This window comes from Triturus cristatus, chromosome 8 (assembly GCF_964204655.1).
Source record: "Triturus cristatus chromosome 8, aTriCri1.1, whole genome shotgun sequence".
Classification (NCBI taxonomy): domain Eukaryota; kingdom Metazoa; phylum Chordata; class Amphibia; order Caudata; family Salamandridae; genus Triturus; species Triturus cristatus.
Genome location: NC_140591.1, coordinates 145,128,407 through 145,154,409, shown reverse-complemented (window position 1 = coordinate 145,154,409; position 26,003 = coordinate 145,128,407). Strand labels below are relative to the sequence as shown.

The window sequence follows — 26,003 nt, the reverse complement described above, 5'->3', positions numbered from 1 at the left end:
TTTACCAACCTCATTCATACATAAGTATAATCTACTTAAGATGGCTGTAATGGATAAGTATGTTCAACTATCCGCAACACCTAATGTTCCTGATCTTCAGAATCCTTCTTCACAACTTTCTACCTTGCTTAAAACTTAAGCCACAGCCTCCACTATTTACAAATGTTTACAGGATAAAGACACTATCAGGCAGAAATCCAGCATAGAAGAAGCATGGGAGCGGGATCTTCAACTTTCTTGGCCAGTCACTTTATGGAACAAAATTTGGATTAAATTGCGCAAATCTTCCAGAGCAGCTAGTTTAATACAAATGCTGTTCTTTGTTTACAATAGACTTTTACTTACCCCAAGTGCATTGAGCAAAAGATTTGTGAATACTTCCGATATTTGTTGGTCATGCTCCTCCCCACATGCTGACTTATTCCATATGTTATTTTCGTGTCAAACAGTAGATAGTTTCTGGAAACAAGTGTGGTCTCAAATCAACCTTATTTTTGGTACTAAGTTATCATTTTCTATCACTCATGTTTTCTTAGGGAGTCTCTCCCCTTGCTGGGAGAATGTTACATTTAATGTTAGAATTATCGATCTGTTATTAGCGGCCGCCTTTCAGCAAATCACTGTTAACTGGAAAGATGTCACAAAAATTTCTTATAGGGCATGGTGGTATACTGTCTGCCATAATCATAGGTTGGACACTTCCTTTGTATATCCTATACAGATGGCAGCGAAACGCTTAGACTTATGGTCCTCTGTTACACTTTACCTGGATGCATGTGCCAAAAGATATTCCCAGCTAACACCGTCTCAGCAGGAAGTTTTAAAATCCCCTTGAACACCGTGTACGTTCCCAGATTATTTATAATTCCAATACTTCTATGATTTACTCTTTATGTATCAAATGTTTATTGTTTATTTATGAGTCCGATTCTACTTTGTGAAATGCAACTTATTGTATTGTATCGACATGAATTCACTGTTATGACTTTTGCAGTGGCACCTTTATTTCCATTTTCATCAATAAAACTCTCTTTCTGAACTTAAAAAGTATTGCAATTAGACCCCTGCATGAGTTCCAAGCCACTTTAGGTAAATGTGACCAAACGAACAAACAAACATTCGGAAATAAAAATGGTACACGAGAGGTAATAAAAATAGGGCCTGATTCACAAACGTAACATACATTTTTGAGTACTTTTCACTTCTGATTAAGTTTTCCATCTTCTGACTATTCACAAAACCCGAGTGTACATTTACACCAAACGTGTGAAAGTCTCCACGAAATTGAAGGGCGGAGGGGCTATTCACATTTGAGAAATGTACACTTTTAAGTAAGCTTACACATTTTTGGCTGTTCACAATATCAAGTGTAAATTTACTTCAGATTTTGTACATAGCTAAAAAGTAGTAAATAACGCAAAAGTGTAAATTTAGCTTTGTGAACCAGGCCCAAAGTATTTGATTCGGTGTCCGAGGTGGTGGAGCCTCATTGGTGAAATAGGTCTATGTTATTTTTTATTTAATTATGTATGGATTTCACTTTGATATTATTCTGAATTGATAGCTTTGTGGTTAAACGCAATTTTAAAGACTAAGAATATTTCCAAAGAGCATGGCTTGGTCCAGACATCACACTAACAAGGTGACAATTACTGATAACCTTACAACACTGCCTGGATTTGGCTGCTCATACTGCAGCCAATGGGATGTATTTCTCCTTCACTAGAAAGAGGAGGGGCCATCGTATTTGGCCTCTGTTTGGTCCAGGTTCTTAACCCATGTGATCATGGAATGGCTGCAGGTCACGGATGAGTGTGATATTGAGATAGGTGTTTCTAAGCAACAAGCATTGTGCCAATGTTTTGGCTTAAGATGGTTTCTCATTGCAAGTTGACCATTGTTAACAGTGTCCTATGTCCAGGGTGAAACATGATGCTTCAAATGAGCAGATGTTTAATTGCCTATGATGATGCTGTGCAACTTAAACGATGTCATAGGGTGAGGCAGGCAATTATGTAGCTTCTGATATAAACCTGACAGCATATCCTCCAGCAGCTGATGATGAGACCTTTAGATGCTAAAAGGGATAGGTACTAAAATGACAAAAAACAATATTGCTCTTTAGAGTGGACGTAACACTTCGCTGAAGTGACTTCAGGGGACAGGACACTGCCACAGGCTATTACTGTTATGAACCAATATCAAATCTATAATGTCATCTTGTTCTTATTGCCAGACCTACAAATGTATATCTTCTTACCTGGCAGTGCAGCCATCACAGCAACAAAGACAATGCAGGGTTTCATTACTGAAGAGGCTAAAAGAGAGAAGAGACTGTTTTAGAAAACAGAAGGTTCTTTGTGATGGCAAAGGGACATTTGAATACATGAGCATGGACATCAATTCATCAAAAGGCCTATCCCTCCAAACAACCTTTAGCTCCTGTTGTCATCACAGGTTTGAGTCTTGCCCAATGCATAAAGGAACAGCCTCCTATTTTCTTCTGAGAACCTAGATAAAATGGAAATCTGGGAACCACAAAATGCATACGGGGCCTGCGAATCCCTTTTGTTTTATTTTCCTACCACTGCCTTCATGACCCATGGCACCAGGGTCGCAAGAGCTGTGCCAGAGTTTGGGGGGGCAGGCCGGGACAGTCAGCGGCTCCCTGTGGCTATCCCTCATTGATGTCCCTGTAAGTCAGAGAGTGGGCGAATCTAAAGTGATCCCCAGGCAGTAAAGTGCCATGATAAGGAAGCATGCATTGTAGTGTTGGCATTGAGGAAGAAGACTTGGGGTGGCCAGGGCACTCATTGTTTCTAAACTTACTAATGAATAAAGAGACAGATGTCCCTTAAACTGATGGAAATAAATCCAACTTTGTAAACACTTTGCAAACATGAGGGCATGGATGAAGGAATTCAGAAACAGGTACTCAAGAGGTTCAGATTCCTCAGTACAAAGTCTGACATCCATAAAGATAAAATAACTATGTGAACTTCATTGAACAGTCTGTTTGATTATTAAAAGAAGAGGAAATCTATTGATAACGTACACCCAGTTTTATGGTCAATGCAAGGTTAAAGCGATATGTTGCTCTGTTCTTTTTATCTGGAGAGGGGCCATTGGAGGGGTTAGTTTGCTTGGATAAGACAATTACATTATTTCTGCAAAAGAAGGACACTGCAGAAGTTCACTTCCTGTGTATGGAGCATCCGTGTGTAAACCAATAGGTCAAATCACCGGCTGACACTCCACACAATTCACCATGGTGATGCCAAACTGGAGGAATGGAGAACAGGTCTAGAAAAACTGCACTGAAAGTGACAATGACTAAAAAAGCCTTGGTTCTCACAATTTAAAAAAAAGACCGCTTTTTTAAAATGCACCCCGATGTGCAGTGAACAGTACCAATAATGAGAAACGGGTTTGACCAACTAGATCCGCAGCAACCACAATGTGTGGACAGCTAATAAACAAGCAGAGGAAGCTAATGATTTATAAAGTCAAGCGCGAGAGCCTAAATGGTGCATCAGCAACACACTGCGCTGGAAAATGGATCCTGAAATGGGCAGTCATGGAAAACCCGATTATAGTGGTAATATATGCTGTCAGAAAAGGTAATGTTTTAAACAGAATTATGGGGTGTTTACCAGAAGAAAAAAAATAATTAATCAACATAGAAGAAATCTTCTACAAAGGCTAATCTGCATGTATAGACATAGTAGAAATTTCAACGAAACAAGGCCTATACAAATAGTCTACCTGGATCAACAAATCATTTGTATACATAAAATCTAATTAATTTGGTTGTGTGATCTTAACTTTAGAACGATTTTGGTTCCTGTTAAGAGTGATTTTGCCAGGAGGAAGCCACTGCCAGTCTTCATTGGTGGTGAAATGTCGTCATCATAGTGGCTGGTTGTTAGATAAATTCTTTAAACTACTGTAACTCCTACCTATAATCAGGTTTCTATTTATTTGTTCTTGAATACACCTCCCCCCCTGTTTACTGTTGTGGTGCACTTATGAATTTTTGCTATTATATCTTGTATTTCATCTGGAAACTAACAGGGACAAATAATAAATAAATCCTATATCAGCTTTTCCATCTTTTTGATTAATTTTGGAACATCTATTAAAGAGAGGAGGGAGGGATACTATACATACCAAATAAATGTAAAACCGATAGTTGATTATATACCGGGGACCATTGTCTTTTCCAAATACAACATCTAGGTGCCTATGTGGAATACATGATCGCCCTACCCATATGCATATATAGCCAGCATATCTGTAAATCTATGTCACCAAACAAGTCATAAAGAAAGCATCAACTTATGCATTTACATTAAGTTTAAATCATATTTAATGCAGTCCAAATAATGCCTCATTATAACATGTCATTAGTATCAGGGGCGGATCCTCAGCTAAGGCGGAGGAGCCACGCCCCACTGCTCTTTGAGCAGTGCAAACAGGAAAAATAAATTATAATAACACAATGTTATTATCATTTTATTTGTACGTACTGAGGCAGTTTGTTTACCTTAAGAGACGTGGCGGGGCTGGGCTGTTGTCACAGCCAGCAGGGGGAGGAGTGGTTTGTGCACTTAAATGCGCATGACGGTTTGGCCGGCGGCTGCCTTGGCATTTCTCCAGGCGACTGTATTGCACAGCTGGGTAGAAAACATGCACAGGCTCCCACTCCCCGTCTGAGCGCCGAACCAGGCTGCTCAGATCAATCACGACGCTGCTGTCATGCTGGTGACAGCAGTGTCGTAATTGGCGTAGGGGAGTCTGGGAGCCTGTGTGCGTCCATGCGTCAACAGAAGAGGACAGAGGCGAGACATCGGCCAGCAGCCAGGTATGTACATTTTTTATTTTCTCCACCCCTGCTACCAACCCACCCATACTATTTTGTGGCAGCCAGCACTGAGTATTATCCAGGCCGGCCTACACAACCATTTGTGGTATCCTGTCAACAGTTAAATGCAAAAGTCCCCTTAAAAGAACAGATGAAAATTGGGGGAGGGGAATGGCAAGGGGACCCCAAATCGAAAGAATGATTGATTCATATTAGATAAACAAATCATTGCTACAAGGGAGCCTGCATTACAATCAGGATTTCTTTTGTGCAGGAAGTTGTGCCTTCCGTCATAAAAACAATCATTAAAGGCATTTTCCTTTTCCTATGTGTGATGTAGAATGCACCACACATTTAAAAATAAATTAACGAGGAGAAATAAAGATGTGTCTCTTTGTTACACCTGGGGCCCTGGGGTGCACCATTGTGGCGCAATCCCACAATTACTGACCTTAGTACATCTTGGATTGCATCAAAATCCAGTGGTCGCTGCATGGGAACGCCCTTGCTCCACTCATGGAATGCCTCCATGACACAAGGTAACGCAAGGCAGCACTATGCGCTGACTTGCTTTGCTCTTTTTTTGCAAAGCCTAGCAATTCTCTGCAAATTGACCCTGGTGTAGCTATTAACATTTTGCGTTGTGGCTGCGGCAAAAAAGTGGTGCTGTCACAATGCAAAATGTAAGTAAATCCGTCTCTCAATGGGAGGCTGTAGCAGCATCTTGGAAGTGGCGTGTCAACCTGAGCAGGGACCCACAACCTAGAAAATGTCATGCTCCACATTATTTTCAGCCCTCAGGACCAGACCGTCCTGTGTCACTGTATAGCTGCACCTCAGAGTGGATGAGGTTGCGGCTCACACATTGCACCTCCTGCTACAATCAGCCTCCATCTATATTTATATTTAACATTTTTATTTCATAAAATAGTTCTAAAATAATTTCAAAGAGGCAGCCTGCCCATCTAAGCAACACAATATTTGTAATGAATGTCGAAATGCAGCAGATTTAGGATTTGTTTGTAGTTGAAATATCTGTTTAGAAGGGATTCCATTCGGCTATTGGATTTGTACAGATTTTCTATTAAATTACTAGTTGTCTAATAGTAGGAAGGTGTGACCAGGCTTCTGTGTCATACTTATTTTAGGCATTCCATTTCATATAACTGAGATAGCTGAAATATATTGTCAATGGAACTCAAACAGGATGAAGAGAGATGCAGAAGGGACATGGCGTTTGCCAGAGTGGGAGACAGACATACATCATGGTGCTCCACATTACAAATAAATTCTCCACTGATGAGTGGAGCTCATTAAAAATACTGGTGATACTGGAGAGAGAACAGGACATAGAGAAAAAGAGAGAGAGAGAGAGAGAGAGAGAGAGAGAGAGAGAGAAGAGAGAGAGAGAGAGAGAGAGAGAGAGAGAGAGAGAGAGAGAGAGAAAGAGAGAGATAAAGTAGAGCATAACGCTGCAAACAGACCTGCATGAATAGCACTGTAGATGTCACAAGTTAGTTTCTCTTGCACATTTTTCAGATCCTTTTGAGGGGCCACGGGGCAGGCAGGGGCTACTAGGTCTCACTTGTGGGGATTTAATTAATTTGCCTCTGATGTCCCTTGGCCCATCAAGTACAGCCGTTTCCACACTCGATTGGCAGACTAATGGGGACTAGCAGTCACAGGCTTATCAGGAAGGTAATTTTGGGATGCTCAAGGTCAGCGCTCAACAAGAAACCAAAAGAACCAATAATGTGGAAGCCTCATTTCAAGTATTTAGCTGTAGGGCAGCATCGCAAGCTTTCCTGCTGCGCTGCCCTACGGCAAAAGAAAAGGGCAGGAATGCACTGTATCTATGAGATAAGGTGCATTACTGTGCTTTCTCCCTGCACTGTTGCTCAATTGGCTGCCATGGGCCAACGCAGGTACCATGGTGCAAGGCGGTCTGCATTGTAGAGATGATCGTTTTTGTACAGGAAAGGCCACCTTTCCTAGATGTTAGCAATAAGGCTATCAGTAGCGATGCTGAATGTAACACCCTCAGAGTAACATAGGATCCAAAAATAGAGAAAAAAGTGTTCAGGAATATAAATTTGACCTTTGAGTACATAAAAACCTGCATTGAGTGCTGGGGTTTACGTCTACTGTTCACCACGCTGCATCAACAGATAAAGCCTGCACTGATGTGTATGGGGAATTCACATTCTAGATGTATATTGTGAACCTCAAAGAGTGGGAGACAGCTACATGACTTTTCTGTGTTGCGTGAAAAACACCAATAAAAACAATAGCACGATAAACTTCATTTACACCAAAAAAACTATACAACAATCCACAAAAAAACATTTGGTTTCCATTTCAGTTGAACTAAAGGATGACTCCAACCGCTATATAGGATTTAAATTTATGAAAGTGATAGTGAAGCTTCACTTTCATATGCCATGTCGAGAAGCGCAATAAAATCATAATTTTACTTGAAAATGATGCTGATTAGTATCTCTGCAGAGATCACTACAGTGTGTATGCTGGCTCTGAGTCCCATTGGATGCCTTTTATCTGTGGGGTGGGGATCAGCTGTATTTTCAGTCACGTTTTCCGAAAAGGGTACCTCTTTTAAGATGAGGTTTTCGATCGGTAAAGCTGCACATCGAAACTGCAGATGCAAATAGTGCCATAGACATGCAAGGCATGTTTTAGATGCTAAAAGGCAAAGAGTTCAATAGCATGCACCGAGAAGGGTTGGAACCAGCATCTTTCGGAAATGAGGCAGAAAAAGAACAAGCATTGGCACAGCCAACAGGCCACGCCTTTGGGACCTTCTAAGTGTTTAGCCAGGCAGCACATTATCCTGGGTGCCGTGCTGCCAGGGATTGAAGCATTGTCAGGCTTATCAGCACCGCTTTTTCATCTTGTGCAGAAGCTCATTGTAGGAAGGTGGAATCCGACTGCATGGTTACCCCCACTTTTTTCCTGCTGTTTTCCTGGTTTTTGACTTAGTTTGACTGGGATCCTGCTCATCAGGACCCCAGTCTATCTGCTTTCTCCCTAAATTATTTGCATGTACTTTAGGTACACTCCAGATTGGATTCTGGGGTACCCTTATAAGTCCCTAGTATATGGTATACTATATACCCAGGGAATAGGTACCCCAGAGACCTTTCAGGGGCTGCAGCATGTATTATGCCACCCCTGGGAAACCATTCAAAATGACATCACAAGTCTGCTACAGCAGCCTGTGTAAGGTGGTGCATGCACCCCTTACTTAGATATAGGTTAACTATATCTACTCCATATCACTGCACATATAAACCTATCAGTCACCCCTATGGCAGGCCTTATCAATCCTGAAGGCAGGGGGCTGGGTTATATGTGAGAGGGTGCCCCTGCATGAGCAGAGCCCCCTGCAGCCTTCTCAACCTCTATTCCGGGTTCGTTTGTGATGCAGCCAACCATATACTCTTAAGTGCATTATAACCTCGCGGTAAATGCTAACTTTAAAGCGGCTGCATGGAAACATGTCGTATTTGGTTTCAAACACCATGGAATCATATCTCCACACCAGTAACTGGTGTGAGAGTTATGATTCCACCCGCTTAGAGGGAGAAATATGACAACACCGGTACACCCGGTCCCAGCTTAACATACCTTGGCATCACAAAATAGATGCTGCCAGCCACAGACACGAGTCTGCCCTCCTGCTGCTGGATGAAACTCCGGCAGGGGAAGGCTGGACAATACGTTCCCTGTCAAAGGGAGGTGTGACCACCTCCCAGACAGGCTTTAGTGTATTGGGGCTGGGTGGGTGCACTCTGAGAGTACTTTGATGTCTGCAATCGGGGCACATTTGGTGTCCCTGTGCATAGTCCAGCTCAAACCGGTTGCAGGAGCCATTTGCTCCTGCTCTGGCGCGAAACTGGACAAAGGACATGGGTGTAGCCAACTCTCTGTCCCGACCCTCCCATAGGTGGGTCCCCAGAGTTTGTCCCACCCCTTCCTTGGGTATAAAGTAGGAACCCCTGACTACAGGACTTTAGATTTACCTAGACGAAACTCTGCTACAGAAACCAAGTACTTCGACTATCGACACTATGTTGGATAACTGAAGAATCTCCCTTGGAGTAAAGGAGTTACTCCCTTGCAAGGCAGGCACCTGAAACACATCTGACTGGTTTGAATCTACGCAGCTCCTGAAGGACTCCGAAGATTTCTGCAACACAGGAGATGGGTTCCCGTGGTCTGTGAGGTTGATCTGTGCTCTCAACAATTCCGGCATCCCTCGTGGGGACCGTGCAACCCGAAACCCAGGGCACCATGTACATTTGCTGCAGCATATACTTTTTGGCAATCCCTGAGGCTGTGCTTTGGGCTACTTGTAGTCCAGACCACTAGCAGTATTTCCACTGAAGATTTCTGGCCTACACTCCACGAGTGTTCCGTGGGCTGGTATTTTGTGATTCAGGTTGAGGTCCCTTCGCGATCCCTGGTCCGTCGACATGTGAGTCCCTGAGAAGGGAACTGTAACTTTAAGAGAGCTTTCCTGGTTGCTCCAGACGTGCCCTGACTCTCCATTGCTTGGGGAGTCCCCAGGACCTTGCTGGTCCTCACCGAAGCATCTCTGACCACGCGGGTTGCAGTTGCCAAGGTTTGTTGGTGTTCAATCCGGACACTGACCCACCAGCACTCAACATCCTTTGTGGGACAGCTCACCTGCGGACTTTGGTTGTCGTTGACTTCTCCTGGTCCGCATGGCTGCAGAGTCAAGCTTCACCTCTTCTCACCTGAAACACCCGACATCGGTGGGCATTCATCTATCATGCCCTTGGTCACTGTGAAGTGACCCAAACTCAGTCCCTTCTGCTTTCAGGTTCTTCTCAGCTTCGATCACACCGGACACTTCTCATCTTCCCAGCAGCAGCACTTCTTCGCATCACGCCATTGAAAATCAAGGAGCGTTTCCGACACCACTTGACCCCTATGCACCCGGCTCTCCTGGGATAGGTAACACGGGTACCTCGGTACTCTCAAGGGTGCTGGCCTTAGAACCTTCTAGGTTCCAAAGGGTTTGCTTGAAGTCCTCTCCTAAGTGTCTGTTAGAACCGGGGTCACCGATTCCAACATGGTAGCTTGACGCGAGGCAGGAAGGCACCCGAAGGCAATGTGTAAAGCAGTCACACGGACTCAGTAATGCGCACACAATGAAGAGACACCACACCAGGCTGATTGGTAAAACAAGACCCTTTATCTCATTCAGGTCATGGCAAATAAATTAATTTCAGTAATAGAGCCGATAATCTCAGGGCAACAGTATATTCATTGCAGTACAAAACATGCGTAAATTCATTCAAGTGCACCAGGGCCTGAAAACTGCAGGCCGGAAAGAAGGCAGTAGCAAAAACCTGGCTAAGAGCAGGTATCACTGTAGGTAATGGATCACAGGTTAGAAACATAGGCCTAACTTCCTTTAGGTACTTTCCCTCAACTAGGACCTTAATACTGTTATACATTCAACCGGGGAAACATCGTTTAGGCCCCCAGTCATGGAAGGCAACACTCTGAGTGGAGGGATTCAACTTCTGTAGCATTCCCTATGCAGGGGGATCACACCGGCAACGTTACTGAAACATGGGTGATGTTCAATGTGGGCAGTTGATAGGCATCCTGACCCCCAGGGCATTCAGGCAACAATTCTATGGCCGGTCTCAGTCCCCGGGCCGAGGGCAATGCAGGCAGGGTTTCAGTCAGGAGGGGATGTCCCCTCCCTCGACAGTGGTCGCGTGTGTCAGTTGTTTAGGGGCGTATGCTCAGGCCCCAGCTTCCCGCACTCACCAGTCAGTTTCCGGGCCTGTAAGCAGTTCTGCAGCACACCGGCGCTAGCGAGCGCCTCGCGCCCCTAACCCCAGGTGGCCCGCTCCTCTCCTTGCTTTGGGCCTCGCCTGGGGGGCGGGCAGAGCACTCGCCGGCCTGGCAGAGATCTTCCCGGGGCTCCGGCTCTGACGCACGTCTCTTCTCGGAGGGCTCCGGGCTTCCTCCTTTGCCCGGGGCCCAGGAGCCAATCCGGATGCGGCTTACAGGGGGCGCGGTCGATGATGCGTCCGGCTCCCCGATTGCCGGGCAACGCGCGCTCGCACAGCCCGGGCCTAGTGCGGCCTTCTCTGTCCCACGGCGGCGCACCCCAAGGCTTCGGGGGCCGCGGCGGGGACGGGTGAGATCGTCCTCCTTCACAGTGCTGCCGGGGCAGCGGCGGTGACTTCGGACCGGTGATACCCTCCTCAAGCGGCGCTAGGGCCACGGTGGTGAGTGCAGCCCCACAGCATGCGTGCACGGGTGCCCGGAGCAGCGGCGGTGATCCTGAGCCTTCTGCACACCGCGTCCCAGCGCAGGGGGGCACAGCATGAGCGCGCCAGCACAGCACTCATCAGGGGGCAAGTTCTTTTAGTAAAGCGCTGGGGTGGCACAGCGCTAGCGGGTGGTAACAGGCTTTTGCAGTCTCGCGCTTGGAGGGACACAGCGCTTTACCTAGGGGTGTCTTCAGCAGCAGCAGCGCCCAATGGGTCCCCGGCGCCAGTTGGGGAGATTTAGATAGTAGGCAGTCAGCGCTTCTTCTCTCGGCGCTGGTGGTCAGTGGCAGGCATTCGTGGTAGGAAGTTGCAGGGGTGGGGGGTTGAGTTGGCAGGCACAAGAGGTAGGATGGTTCCCCGCGGCACACTGGAGTTGGTCTCCTGGGTTCCCCCCTCACTGGGCAAGGTCAGCAGGCTAGCAGAGTCCCTCAGCTATCTTGGGCAGAGCCGGGCCTAAGCTCAGTCAGTCTCAGTAGTGTAGGTTCCCCCCTAGGCCCAACAGCCTATACTCCGGCAGAGTTTCCCCCAGGTCCAGTGGTGCCGCAACTGACTAGTTAGGTTTCCCTCCTTTCCTGTTATACCCCTAGGTCAGGTGACCCTCCTGAAAGGCGGCAAAGCATAACTCCTCCCTGGGCTGGAAGGTTCCAGGGGCTTCTACCATGTCTGTCTATGAGACCAAAAAGGCGGGACGGCAAAGATACAGTTACAGTATGTCCCAGCCTGATCCTAACTACTGGTGCGTGTGTGTACTATGGCCACACCGCAGTAGCAGGGGCCTATGGCAGCCATCTTATTAGGAGAGAGCACCTGCACCTCAGCACTGTTTGGCAGTGGTAAGGTGCCCAGAGGCCTAGGTCCAACAAAAAGATGGTGGCAAAAATTAGGCGAAAAGGGCAAAAAAACGGGGTAAGACCACCCTAGTGCTGACAGGTCTAACAGTGTCCTTAATCTTTAAAATTCCAACCGCAACTTTCCCATAGATTTGTACGGAGCTCGTGCCTGTGTTCTCACACTGCACGCGTCCTCCGTTGGTCCCCTGTGTCACTACCTTGGATGGTTCCTTCGGTCCCAGCGATTCTACATGCTCTAGGCACTGTGTCTAGTCAAGTCATGGTTGTTATACCACTTTCTTGGTATATGATTTGGTCTCCTCCTGGAGCCCTCTGTGTATTGTGCTATTTACTGTTGCCCTAGTGCTTTAACATTGTGTAACTTGTTCTCTAATCTTATAAAGAGGTTAGTAGAGAGTGTTAAGTAATAAATACATATATTTTATATATTCCTTGTGTGGTTCTCCTTTCATTTGGTCATTCAGGAGGTGATAATCTGGTAAACCAAGCTGCTTTACATTCCTTCAAGACTTAGCCTGAAGGTTGCTCTCCATAGCTACCCCTAGGATAGCTTTCAATAAAGGTTGTCTTCAACCTAATCATCAATAAGAGTAGTTTGGACTGGTGCAAGATGCCGACTATAAATAGTGGACAGCATATACCAGGCCAACTTCTCACACTCATTGGTGAATATTGCGATCAGATTTTTCTGCCGGCCATTAGGGCAAAATGGAGAAAGTAATGCAATAAACATATGACACAGCTGTTTCTAAAATTATTCTGGTGTGTAATATTATTCTACTACAGACAAATTCAGATCCATGCGTAACTTGTGAAAAAACGCATGAAACAGATTTGCCAACATTTATGTTGTACGAATGGAACAAACATTGAAGAGATGATGAGGAGCAAATTAAAAAGGTCAATGACAAAATCTGTGTGATCGTAGTTACGTCCCACCGAGTGGGAAGTGTCACATGTGTGACACCTTCAACCTGTCATGGCATTTTAACCATCAGCACTTTGCAGGTCAGAATTCGCCTGCCTAAAATGTGACTGCAAGTCCCAGAATGCAATCTGCAGTTCGGCCAGAACTGAACGATGGAATCACACACAAGTGACTTTTGGGGCTACCCAGCTGCACCTTGTAGATATGCAAAACGACAACAGCCTCTGCTTTCTAAAACGAGATACTGTGGCACATTTGGCTTTTTATATCACCTGCAAAAGCACTTGGCGGTAAACAGTGCTCACCCACCCACCTTTCTGATGTTAGAAGGAGCTTCTCATTCCTGCATGGTATTAACAGCTCTGAGGTTCCCCATTAGTGCATGTGTTCAAACAACCCAATTGGATTTTATTGTACCATATGTTATGTGTTCCCTTTGTGGAAACATCATGCCATAAAAATACAGACTTCCGAAATACAAGCAATACGGCGCTACAGTGAAGCAAGAAACCATTACATAAAGGTGCCGAGCAGCACAATTAACTAGCACTAGAAAGCCTTTAGGTCTAGACTATTCAATCTGGTGCAAGTGACAGCCATATGTTTGCAAAAAAAGATTTTATATAAAAAAAAAGTTATCTACTGAATATAATTTTAACAGAATGTACTTCTTAGCAAGTAGGTACACTTAGAACAGGTTAAGAAACCCTATTAGTCTCCACAAACTTTTTTTCTCTGTCACGTCCTGGGCTCCAGTGATGCTTAGAAGGAGGAGCTTAGCACAGTTTGCAGGGAGGGGCACTTCTGGGACTGAGAAAGCAGGTGATGCTCCAAGTGGCACTGTTGGGGTGGTTTTGCCAGAGAAGCTGCTTAAAGTGCCTGATGAATGGCAGCTGTGTTGTTGGAGATGGAAGCCGGAGTTCGGAGTTTAAATGATCCGCTCCGACCAAAACCAGCAGTGCTGCAGTCTGAACTGGGCCTTCGGTGGACCATTCTGCTACTGTCAACCCAGGAGATTAGTAAAAAAAAAAAAAACACAAAAGGAACCTGTAGTAATCTGCTTCTTATGTAATGCATCTCCTTTGCCCTGGTTCTCTGCCTGATGCTCTAGCTATATGATGTCATTTGGAATGTTATGGATGTTTGTACTTGAAGGGCAGCAGTTGGAGAAGATGGGCTGAGCAGCCAGGAGGATGCTCCTGGTGGGGGATACATTGAGACATGTAATGGAACTTACTAAATTGTAACTTCATGAATAAACAAGTTACTACAAGAGATGTCTACGAGACTTCTTTGATTTCTACATTGGCGACGAGAATGGGATGTGTGTCACACTTTTCTCGTAATGTGTTATCTCACAGTGACAGTGTATAATCTGTGAGAACAGTGCCACCTTGTGGACTTTTGAAATATTTTACGCGTGGCTCATTTTCATAAAATCAAGAATAGGATGGTCACAATATAGGTCCCTTTTGCACACCAGTTACATCGACGTGCTGCTGTGAGTCAATAAAAAAGGTACATTTTTCGCTATTCTGACACACTATGTCCTGTATCAGCAACTTGTACGTTTCGCTTGCAATTCCACTTCAAGCTACGATTCGTTCTAGTTGAAGCTTTTAATGTTAGCATGTCTAATGAGTGTCTTAATTTTATTAGCGCTGCTCATCAGGGACATGTGTTCACAGTGATGTCAGATGTTAATGTCTAATAACAACAATGAGTTAAAATATTACTATTGTGCACGAAACAAACAACCAGTGCTTTTAAGAAAACATTCAGAATATTACTTAAAAAGACTGTAGTATATAAGGATAAACTCTGTAAAGTGGCATATGTGTCAGAGGTTTTGAATGATTTTCCTCCTTTACAATGTATTATAGGGAGGTGGATTCTCCCTTGGGAGGTTACTGTGTGTGGTGATTTATAGGGAGGTGAATTCCCCCTTTACGAGGAGGCATGTGTTCTCTTATTGGGAGGTTACTGTGTATTAATGTGCGTGTGTGTGGTCCTGCAAGAGTATGCAGACTAAACATTGTAGTATGAGCATTAGAGGATATGTAAATTTCCCTGGTCCTGCAATATTATGCAGTAGAGGGTGTTCCTGGTAAGTGTACGGTATATTATAGTGTGTGCAGTAGAGGGCGTATGGTATTCCCTGGTCCTGCAATTTGTTTAAGTTTACGACTTCTATATTACTACTTTATTGCTTGCATTACTATTACTACATTTACTATGTCATTATTATTATTATCATTATCATTACATAGAGAAGGCTGTCTTACTGTTTATTACTTACATTATTACTATTGCATCGTTATTATTAATATTAAATAGGGAAGACTATTTTATTACTTACTTTACTATTTTCTCATTATTGCATTAATTTTACATTATTATTATTATTACATAAGGAGAGTTTGGCTCATGTTATTATGGTGTTCTTTTACGTTCACTTCTGTAATGTTTATCTTCTCTTCCTATGTTAATATATGTGTATACTATTTCATTTTGTTAAATATTATAAAGGGGAAGATGTGTAGAAATCTGCTTCTTATGTAATGCATCTCCTTTGCCCTGGTTCTCTGCCTGATGCTCTAGCTATATGATGTCATTTGGAATGTTATGGATGTTTGTACTTGAAGGGGCAGCAGTTTGAGAAGATGGGCTGAACAGCCAGGAGGCTGCTCCTTGTGGGGCATACATTGAGACATGTAATGGAACTTACTAAGTTGTAACTTCATGAATAAACAACTTACTACAAGAGCTGTCTACGAGTCTTCTTTGATTTCTACGGAACCACTGTGAGCAAGTAGAATATAGCAGATGAAGTGCAGCAGCCGTGAAGCGGGCGCCCCGTTGAGCCAGGGAAACGCTTGTTCAAATTTAAAAGATTTTTTTTCTGAACAGAAAGTAATATAGAAAAAAGCAGAAGCCTACAAGTCCTGGGGCGATTCATCAGGGAGTGAACAACTTGCAAGAAGGAGGGACTAGGAAGACAAATTACCCACTGGAAAACAAGAAATGTTCAGACAACCTATTAGATGAATGAAAAGCGATGGGAGGATTTCAAGCCCACAAAGTGCATACAACAGATCATCCTGCTAGGCTCGACGTAAAAAAGTGGCCCATGTTTGCAAAGTAGGCCAGTTTTGAACTTCTAAAGCCACGCTGTATAGGTGCTTTCCAAGGTATGGAAGATTGTGCATTTGAGTTTGCTGCAGGCAACGTTTGAGGTAATATCCGGGAAATCAGCTGTAAAATCTGACCCACCTGGCCATAAAACAGGCCCACTAACTACTGAAAAAACGTCCCTCACACTGACCTGTCAGGCCAGCCCATCGGGCACTACCTGACTGCCCTATAAGCCAGTCTGACCCTGATCATAGATCTTGACTGTTTAAGCCTACTGACAGGATTATGGGGCACACAAACTGCGCCGGACAGGTGTGACGCAGTTCCTAGAGATAGGAAATGCTGTGTTTTGTGCCTGTCTCTCTCATGCTTCAGTGTTCAGCAGCTCCTCTACACTACTTCATCTTCTGGTTGTTGTGGTGAGTGTTTCAGCCCCCTGGGGCTTCCGGACACCGCCATTCAGCAATAATCAGTGCTACTCTCAGCAGTTCATTCACACACACACTCCAGTGCCCAGGGACTCTCGGAGAAGTGTGACTGGTTGATGCCCTTCATGTCTCCCTGCCCTGGCACAGCACTCACCTGTATGCAAACTTTCCACACGTCAATCTCCTCTGGGAGAGTCTGCAAGGGTAAGTGAGTCATGCAGCTATCTCCTGAGAGACTGCTCCACTGGCTAATCTCGGAGCTTGTGAGGACTGCACGACCAGAGGGCTAGCTCTGCCCTCTATTATGCACAGGGCAACTCAAATTTTGCAATTCTGTGGTGTTTTCTCTAACCTTTATGGATTTTTAGTGCTTGTCACATAATGGATTATCTGCTTCATAATTTGCAGATTTGACCAAAATTTGTTTCTAGCTCTGACAGATCAAAAGTTACTAAAACATGGATTGGCAATGTCAATAGGTCTGACTTTAAAATAATTTTGTTTTGTAACTTGAAGTATTACAAGTATTGGCACTGGAACAGATATGTATTTGTGTGGAAGCAATGAACTGTAGGATGATATTGGCCTAGGATAAAAGGTCAGGTGACAGTTGCCCTCTAAAGCCCGACCTACAAATACATGCATGTTAATGACTGCCCTACTCCCATCTGTGCTACAGCCATAATAATAATGCATTTTATAGAAATCACAGCTACTGTAGTGATGTCATAAATAGAACTGTGGCCATGTAGCCATGGCCATGAAGAATGCATGAGAATTCTAGTTCAGTCAGTTACTGCAGATTAGAGCCAGGTTCCGCAGCATTACAGATTGGCGACGAGGGCTGATGCGAACCCACGTCTGCCTGTACTCAGCATGTTCTACTAATCACGGTAAGAGCACTTGCTGCGCGTCATTTAAAAACTGAGCAAAATCTGAGCAATATTAGAGCCATTGCGTCTCTCAGGAATACAAATGGGACTTGTTTTGCCAAAAGTGATGAAAACTGCTTACCGGTGTGAGAAACAGATTGATTTTATGAAATTCTTCTTATGAACTGCGAGTGGCAAATCTCGCATGAGTTTGCCTGATCAGTCACAAACAGCGTCCATCTTAGAATCAGGCGAGAAAATAACACAACTGTGTAGGATAGTAGGATTTGCTTCACATGGGTACCCCCACTTTCTGCTGGTGTTTCACTGTTTTTCGACCTTAGTCTGGCTGTGGCCCTGCTAATCAGGACCACAGCCTAGCTGCTTCCTCTCTAAAATGGTTTGCATGTACATTAGGTACATATCTAATTGGATTCTGGAGTGCCCTATAAGCCCCTAGTATATGGTATACTATGTACCTAGGGCATAGGTAACTCAGAGGCCTACCAGGGGCTGAAGCATGTATTATGCCACCCCTGGGAAGCACTTCAAAATGGCACCACAGGTCTGCTACTGCAGCCTGGGTAAGGGTGTGCTTGCACCATTTATCGTGGTATAGGCTACCTATATCACTACCATATACAGACACATATAAACCTTTAAGCCACTCCTATGGCAGGCCTTGACAATCCTGAAGGCAGAGTGCTAGGTTTTATGTGAGAGGGTGCCCAAGCATGAGCTGCGCCCCTCTGCAGCTTTCGGAAATACACCGTCCTTTGTTTTTTTGTTTTCAGGTTATTCAGGCTAACTCGCTCCATCCTTTCTTTTTATCACACAAAGATTACTGCACATTCTTTCTTTGTCGGTCACCTGTTTCATTTCCATTTCTATCACATTAGGTCACCCGTCCCGCTTCTATTTTTATTACACTTGACGCTTCCCGTCACGTCACTGGTCTTTTAGAACCTTATGCGTCACTACGTTGTTACATAACAGACGCAGCCTATCACTGGTCACTATATCATATGCGTTACCACGTTGTTACGCATTAGACACAGTCCATCCTGCCAGCGCATACACCGAGACGAATGCTACAGGATCGCCACGTCGTTAGTAAGTGCACTTCCTCAGAGTGTTCCTAGTTCTAATGCGTATTTGGTTACTTTTAGTGATAGTCACGTTTTATTTTTAATAGACTGCGGCCGTCACCTGCTGTCAAGCTCCAAACAAGATACCTGTTGTTTGACACACATACAGGTGAGAAATACATCTTCTCCGCAATAAAATCGGTGTACTCTTATACTGTACTTAGCATGTGAGTAACTAAGGTAATTAATGTTACTTCACAGTCATTGGCATAACTAGACAAAACACAAGACAGCGCGAGATTGCTGACCGTACCATTGGGTAATTCATCATTGATTAACAGCTTGATCACAATCCCAAGGTAATGTCAACACATTCAGTTGACGTATTTAATTGACGCGCCTCTTCTTTCTCTTTCGATCACTTTCACGAATGTTGCAATCACTGTTTACGTTTTTGATAATGGCCGTCACCTGCCCTTTTTCACCACGGGTTAGTTCTTAGCTTTGCACTTTCTTTACGTTTTCACCCACAGCACAACTATCCGGTGTGTCTGGCTACAGCATCTGGTGCTCATTTTATGAATCTTACGCCAATACGTTTATCTATTTAAATGCTTTTCTCCCAGCAATTGTAAGGCCGCTTTAACATAACATGTTTTGAATGATACAGTCATGGCCACATATATTTCTTTACAGCATATGTTTGTACTTATTTATTGTAGATTTCCCCTGACGAAGGGTGCGTAGAACACCCGAAATGCATTGGGAATAATCTTGTTTCGATAAATCAAGCATTTGAAATCTTCAATTTGAAATTCCTTTACCTTTTGATGAACTTTCCTCTGAATAAAGAAGGATTGGACAACATTGGTTACCATTGTTTTCATCATCACTGGCTTTTTTAAAAAAAATATAGGATTCCACATTGTTTTAAATGTAACTAGGGTAGCTACTGTTCAGACTAAAATATGATCAGATTGTAAATACTCATGTTTGAGTTCTTATGGTTGTTCTGTGATACAGCCATACCATATACTCTTAAGTGCATTATAACGTCGCGGTAAATGCTAACTTTGGAATGGCTGCATCAAAACATGTCATGTTTGGTGTCAAACACTTTGGAATACTACCCCCCGCCAATTCTGGCGGCGGGGGTAGCATTCCTCCCTTCTAGAGGTGGAGACATGTTCACACTGGCTAAACCCGGTAGGACTTCCCTGAGCCCTGGCATCACAAAATGGCTGCCTCTGCCACAGACATGGGTCTGGCCTCCTGCTGCTGACCGAGACGCCGGCAGGGGAGGCCTGGACAATAGGGTTCCTGTCGAGGGGAGGTGTAACCACCTCCCCAGACAGGCTGATGTGTATTGGGGCTGGGGGGGAGCACTCTCTGGTACTTTGAAGTCCTGCACTGGGGGCACACTTGGTGTCCCTGTGCATAGTCCATTTCAAACCGGTTGCAGGGGCTACTTGCCCCTGCTCTGGCGCGAAACTGAACAAAGGTAATGGGTGTAACCTTGAATGACTTAACTTCTAAGAAGATGCCCAAAAAGGTTCTGTGGACAGCTAGCTGTCAAAAGGCATTTGATGACCTGAAGCAGGCCATGTACACTGCTCCCATTCTGACTACTCTAAGAAGTTCATTGTTCAGACAGATGCATCTGAATTGAAGGTAGGGGCTGTACTGTCACAATTGAATGAAGAAGGTCAGGATCAGCCAGTAGCTTTCATAAGCAGAAGGCTGACCCCTAGAGAGAAATGTTGGTCAGCCATTGAGAGGGAGGCCTTTGCTGTGGTTTGGGCTCTGAAGAAGCTGAGGCCATACTTGTTTGGTACTCACTTCCTTGTTCAGACAGACCATAAGCCCCTCTTATGGCTAAAACAAATGAAGGGTGAAAACCCCAAACTGCTTAGGTGGTCCATTTCCCTACAGGGGATGGACTTTACAGTGGAACATAGACCTGGGAGTGACCGTGCCAATGCAGATGGACTCTCTAGGTATTTCCACTTAGAACATGAAGACTCAACTGGTAAAGGTTAGTTGAATGTCCCTGCGTTGGGGGGGGGGGGGGAGGTCGTGTAGGAGAGTAGGATCTGCTTCACATGGGTACACCCACTTTTTGCTGGTGTTTCACTGTTTTTCGACCGTAGTCTGGCTGTGGCCCTGCTAATCAGGACCACAGCCTAGCTGCTTCCTCTCTAAAATGGTTTGCTTGTACATTAGGTACATATCTAATTGGATTCTGGAGTGCCTTATAAACCCTAGTATATGGTATACTACATAGCATAGGTACCTCAGAGGCCTACCAGGGGCTGAAGCACGTATTATGCCACCCCTGGGAAGCACTCCAAAATGGCACCACAGGTCTGCTACTGCAGCCTGGGTAAGCGTGTGCTTGCACCCCTTATCGTGGTATAGGCTACCTATATCACTACCATATACAGACACATATAAACCTATAAGCCACTCCTATGGCAGGCCTTGACAATCCTGAAGGCAGAGTGCTTGGTTTTATGTGAGAGGGTGCCCAAGCATGAGCTGAGCCCCTCTGCAGCTTTCGGAAATACTTCCTTATGGCTGTCCTGTGATACAGCCAGACCATATACTCTTAAGTGCATTACAACCTCGCGTTAAATGCTAACTTTGGAATGGCTGCATCAAAACATGTTGAGTTTGGTGTCAAAAGCTTTGGAATACTAGCCCCCCCCCCGCCAATTCTGGCGGTGGGGGTAGCTTTCCACCCTTCTAGAGGGTGAGACATGTTCACATTGGCTAAACCCGGTAGGACTTTCCTGAGCCCTGACATCACAAAATGGATGCCTCTGCCACAGACACGGGTCTGGCCTCCTGCTGCTGACCGAAACTCTGACATGGGAGGCCTGAACAATAGGTTTCCTGTCGAGGGGAGGTGCAACCACCTCCCCAGACAGGCTGATGTGTATTGGGGCTGGGCGGGAGCGCTCTCTGGTGCTTTGAAGTCCTGCACTGGGGGCACACTTGGGTCCCTGTGCATAGTCCAGTTCAAACCGGTTGCAGGGGCTACCTGCCCCTGATCTGGCGCGAAACTGGACAAAGGAAATGGGTGTGACCACCACTCTTTCCAAGCCCACCCATAGGTGGGGCCTTAGAATTAGTCCATCCCCTAAACTTACTATAAGTATGAGAATCCAGTCCCTAGGACTTTAGATTACCCTGGACGAAACTCTGCAACATATATCCTGGACCTTCGATGTTCTACTTTAAATAGAAGACTGAAGAAATCTCCCTTGGGGTCAAGGAGTGACTCCCCTGCTTGGCAGGCACCAAAGAAGCAACTGACCTGTCTGCATCGCTGAAGCTCCCGCAGGACGCCGAAGTCTTTGTATCACCAGAGGTAGATTTCCAGACTTCCCCGAGGCTACCCTGAGTCCACAGCAGAGCTGAGGCCCGTGGCTATCGTGGGTGATGTGGAACCGTGACCCCTGGACACTGTGAACTTTTGCAGCAACACTATCTTCCTGGTCCTCCTCGAAATTGTGCTTTGGGGTCCGAGTAGCCCCAGCCTTAAGCACCTCCTGCACCAAAGATTGTTGGCCTCCACTCCACGAGTAACCCGTGGGCCAGCTTCAAGTGCGACCGCTTGAGGCTTCTTCGCGATCACTAGCCCGTTGGCTAGAAGGTCCCCACGAAGGCAACTCGTTTTCTGCTTGGGCTTTCCTGGTTGCTCCAGACATGCCCTTACTTACCCTCACTGGGTGAGTCCCTCAGACCTAGCTGGTCTGCACCGCAGTCCTTTCTCTGAATTCCTATGACTTGCCGTTGCCAAGGCTTGTTGGGTCCAATCTGGTCACCGACACCGCAGCACTTGACAGACTTTGTCAGACAGCTCGAATCTGGCTTGTGGTCTTTGTCGACACCTCCTGGACCTCGTGGCTGAAGAGTCAAGACACCCATCAACTCACCTGAAGCACCCGACATCTGTGGCCATTGGTCCATCCTGCCCTCGGTCACTGGCTAGTGACCCAGACTCTGTCCCCTCTGCTTTCAGGTTCCTTACATCCCAGATCCAGGCTTGGATCTCTCCGGACACTTCTCCTCTTCACCGCAGTAGCAGTTTTTTGCAGGCTCCCATTGAAATTAAGGACGCGACCTGACACCAAAAGACACTTATGCACCTGGCTTCCCTGGGTGAGGTAACTCGAGTACTCGGTGCTCCCGTGGCTGCTAGCCCTAGAACTTCTTAAGTCCAAAAGGGTTTGGTCCTGACTCGATTAGAAGTGTCCCTAATCTTTAAATTTCCAACCACGACATTGCCCATAGAAGATAGCGGGAACCCACGGTTGTGTTTACACACTGCATACAGTCCCCATGGGTCCCCTGTGTCACTACCTTGGGTGGTTCCTTGGGGTCCCAGCAATTCTACAGGCTATAGGCCTAGTGTCTATTCCAGTCGTGGTTCTTATACCTCTTTTTTTTTATATATGGTTTGGTACGCCCCTAGGGCCCAAACGTGTATTTGTGCTATTACTGATGATTGCTAAGTTGTAAACTAAGTACTTCGAACTCCAGTCTCATAAAGAGACTAGAGGGGTGTGTTTTATCTTAAATACATATATTTTGAATATATACCTGGTGTGGTTGTCTTTCCATTTGATCATTCAAGTGATTATAGACTGGTAAAACAAGCTGCTTTACATTCCTTCAAGACTTAGCCTGAAGGCTGCTCTCCATAGCTACCACTAGGATAGCTTTCAATAAAGGTTGTCTTTAACCTATCACCATAAGGCGTTGTTTGGACTGATACAAGGTGCCCACTATAATTAGTGGACAGCATATATCAGGCCAACTTCTCTCAAACAGCTTGCCTGATCTGTCATAAACGGCAGCCATCTTAAAAGCAGGCAAGAAAATCCCATGAGACTTTACAAATCTTGGTGGCCATCTTGAAATCAGGCAAGTTTTGGGACATAACAATAGAATAACATAGAAGTCCATATTAAGGTCAGGCACATTTGATTTTAAATCGATTTTAAGCCTAAAAAAATACTAAGAGGTTAAACAATAAAACAATACAAATGGATACTATATCAATAGAAGAAGGAGAAAGTTCAACAAGTGTGTCAGCACACACACACATGAATGAACAAGAGGAAGAAAATGTGTCAAGTATGATCTATAAAAGACCTCTACCATTTGATATTACAGTAGAGCAAACAATCGCTCAAAGGTGGGAAAAGTGGGAAAGACGATTTGAACATTTTATGAAAGCAATATGAAAAAAAAATACTGATGAGCAAGCAAAGGATTTACTGCTGAACTTAGTGGGTGATGAAGTGGAAGATATTAATATCACATTTCCAGATGTATATAAAAATACACGTGAAGGCATCATGAAAGGTTTGAATGAAAGATTTGACCCACAAAGAAATGTAAATTTTAAAAGATACACTTTTAACATGACGTCAGCAAGACAATGAAATCATTGATGAATTTGTGACCAAGTTAAAAAGGCTAGTCATGTTTTGTGAATTTTACAAATTTAACAATGAAGAAGCTGTCAGGTTAAGGGTCATTCAAGGATGCAATTCAGTAGAGTTCAGAAAAAAACTTCTAGAGGAAACCTACGACTTGAGAACGATTCTACGCTTGGCATGTACTGATGCTCAAGCAAAAAAACATGCAAATAACATAGAGCAAGGAAGAGTTAAAACGTTAGAACAAGTTCGCCAAATGGCTAAGAAAGACAGCAAAAATGAAGAAAAGGATAACAAAAAGGATGAAAAAATTAATAGTAGAATAGAAAAGTCAACAGCTTTTAGAAAAGAGTTAAGAACATGTTACGGATGTGTACAACCATTTCCACATACAAATGTATGTCCAGCCATGGGACAACAGTGCAAGGAATGTGGAAGAATGAATCATTTCTCTACTGTATGCAGGTTCAAAAGAAAGGACAACGGAAAAATGTGGAAACGTCAAGTGAAAGGAAATACAAAATATATCAGACAAATGGAAAGGGTTGATGATTCTTCCGCTGATGAAATTGAACAAGAGCGATTGTATTTAATGTCAGAATGAAATGAAGATGAAAAGATCAATCTGTTAAAAAAAGAAGACATTGAAAGAACAGCTTCTGTTGACATATTGGTATCTCAAAAAGTCCCTTTTGTGTTAGACAGTGGAGCAACATGTAATATCATGTGCACAACTGAATATGACAAAATGAAAGATAAACCTCCTCTTGTTTCATCAAATGTCAAGGTTTTCCAATGGGGAGATAAAAGCCCTGTCACTTGTTTAGGGAATTTTGAAGAAAGTTTATCCTATGGAAAAGGAGTCTCTTAAAGAAGAAATACATGTATTGAAAGGTCAAACAGCTGTGCCATGTCTGCTAAGTAATATCACAGCTCAGTTGATGGGACTGTTGGCCATGACGTTTCATGTGAGAATGGAACAACATATACTAAGAGAGTTTCCTGTTTTAACAAAAGGTCTTGGAAAATGAAAAGGTTAAAACATTTCATTGCACATTAATGAAAAAGTGAAACCAGTAGCACAAATGCACAGGAGAGTCTCAATTTAAGTCAAGTCTAATTGCTTTATTTCGATAACAAATATTATAAAAGCATCAGACAGTCCTTTATAAAAAATATAATTTGTACAGATAAAAGTTATCATAAAAGACATAATAAATACATGATGTCTACTTGATCAGGACATGATAACACATTATTCCATCGTGATAAGAATATTTCATTTCAAATAAAAACAGGAGTTAAAATATATGATAAAAAGGATGGTACCCGATATAACTTATATAAGTGGCAGTGCATAAGAATTAGTTTGAGCAATATTTGATCGTTCATCTTGTGCTCTGATATGTTCTCCATGGGGCTTATGGTCTGAGATTAAGTCGCCCTTCGCAAGGCTTTATGCCTAAATATCCAGGCACAACTTAAAAACGTGGCCACTCCGCAAACAAAAAGGGTTCTTGCATCAGATTTTAAGATGCATAAAGCAACGCGATGATCAAGGGTACCTAATTGGTTGCAGATCGGCTTTAACCATCTAGACCTTGCTATTTTGTACGCTGGACATGCAAACATAAGATGGGCAGCACTCTCGTCGGTTCCCTACAGCAGGACAGTCTTCTGTTGTTTGTTTTAGGAAGCGCCATTTGCAGTTTGTTCGTGGACCAGAAGCGATCCAAGTCTAAATTGAATGTAAAGCGCCCTATCTCTTGGTATCTGGATTATATCCAAATATGCTTCAAGGCTTCTACGTTGTTTGTGCTGGAGAAATTCTCATGCAAGCTAAAATTGAAGAGGAAATTAATTCTTTACTTGAGCAGGACATAATTGAGCCTGCTACAGGTCCAACACCTTGGGTGTCTCTGTTTGTAATAGTGCCGAAAAAAGACACGAGCCAGATTAGAATCTGTGTTGACATGAGGATACCGAATACTGCAATTCAAAGAGAGAGGCATCCTGGGCCTCATTTGAACAACATGATTAGTATTT

At 44.2% G+C, this 26,003-nt stretch overlaps 1 protein-coding gene across 1 annotated transcript in view; it reads right to left on the bottom strand.

The window, feature by feature from the left end:
- Nucleotides 1-26,003, bottom strand: part of LOC146801701 (T-lymphocyte activation antigen CD86-like) — a 274,430-nt gene that overhangs the window by 188,488 nt on the left and 59,939 nt on the right. The window contains exon 2 of the mRNA XM_085621164.1: nucleotides 2,261-2,317. Coding sequence (XP_085477290.1) covers nucleotides 2,261-2,317 — 57 coding nt within the window. The remainder of the gene's footprint in view (nucleotides 1-2,260; nucleotides 2,318-26,003) is intronic.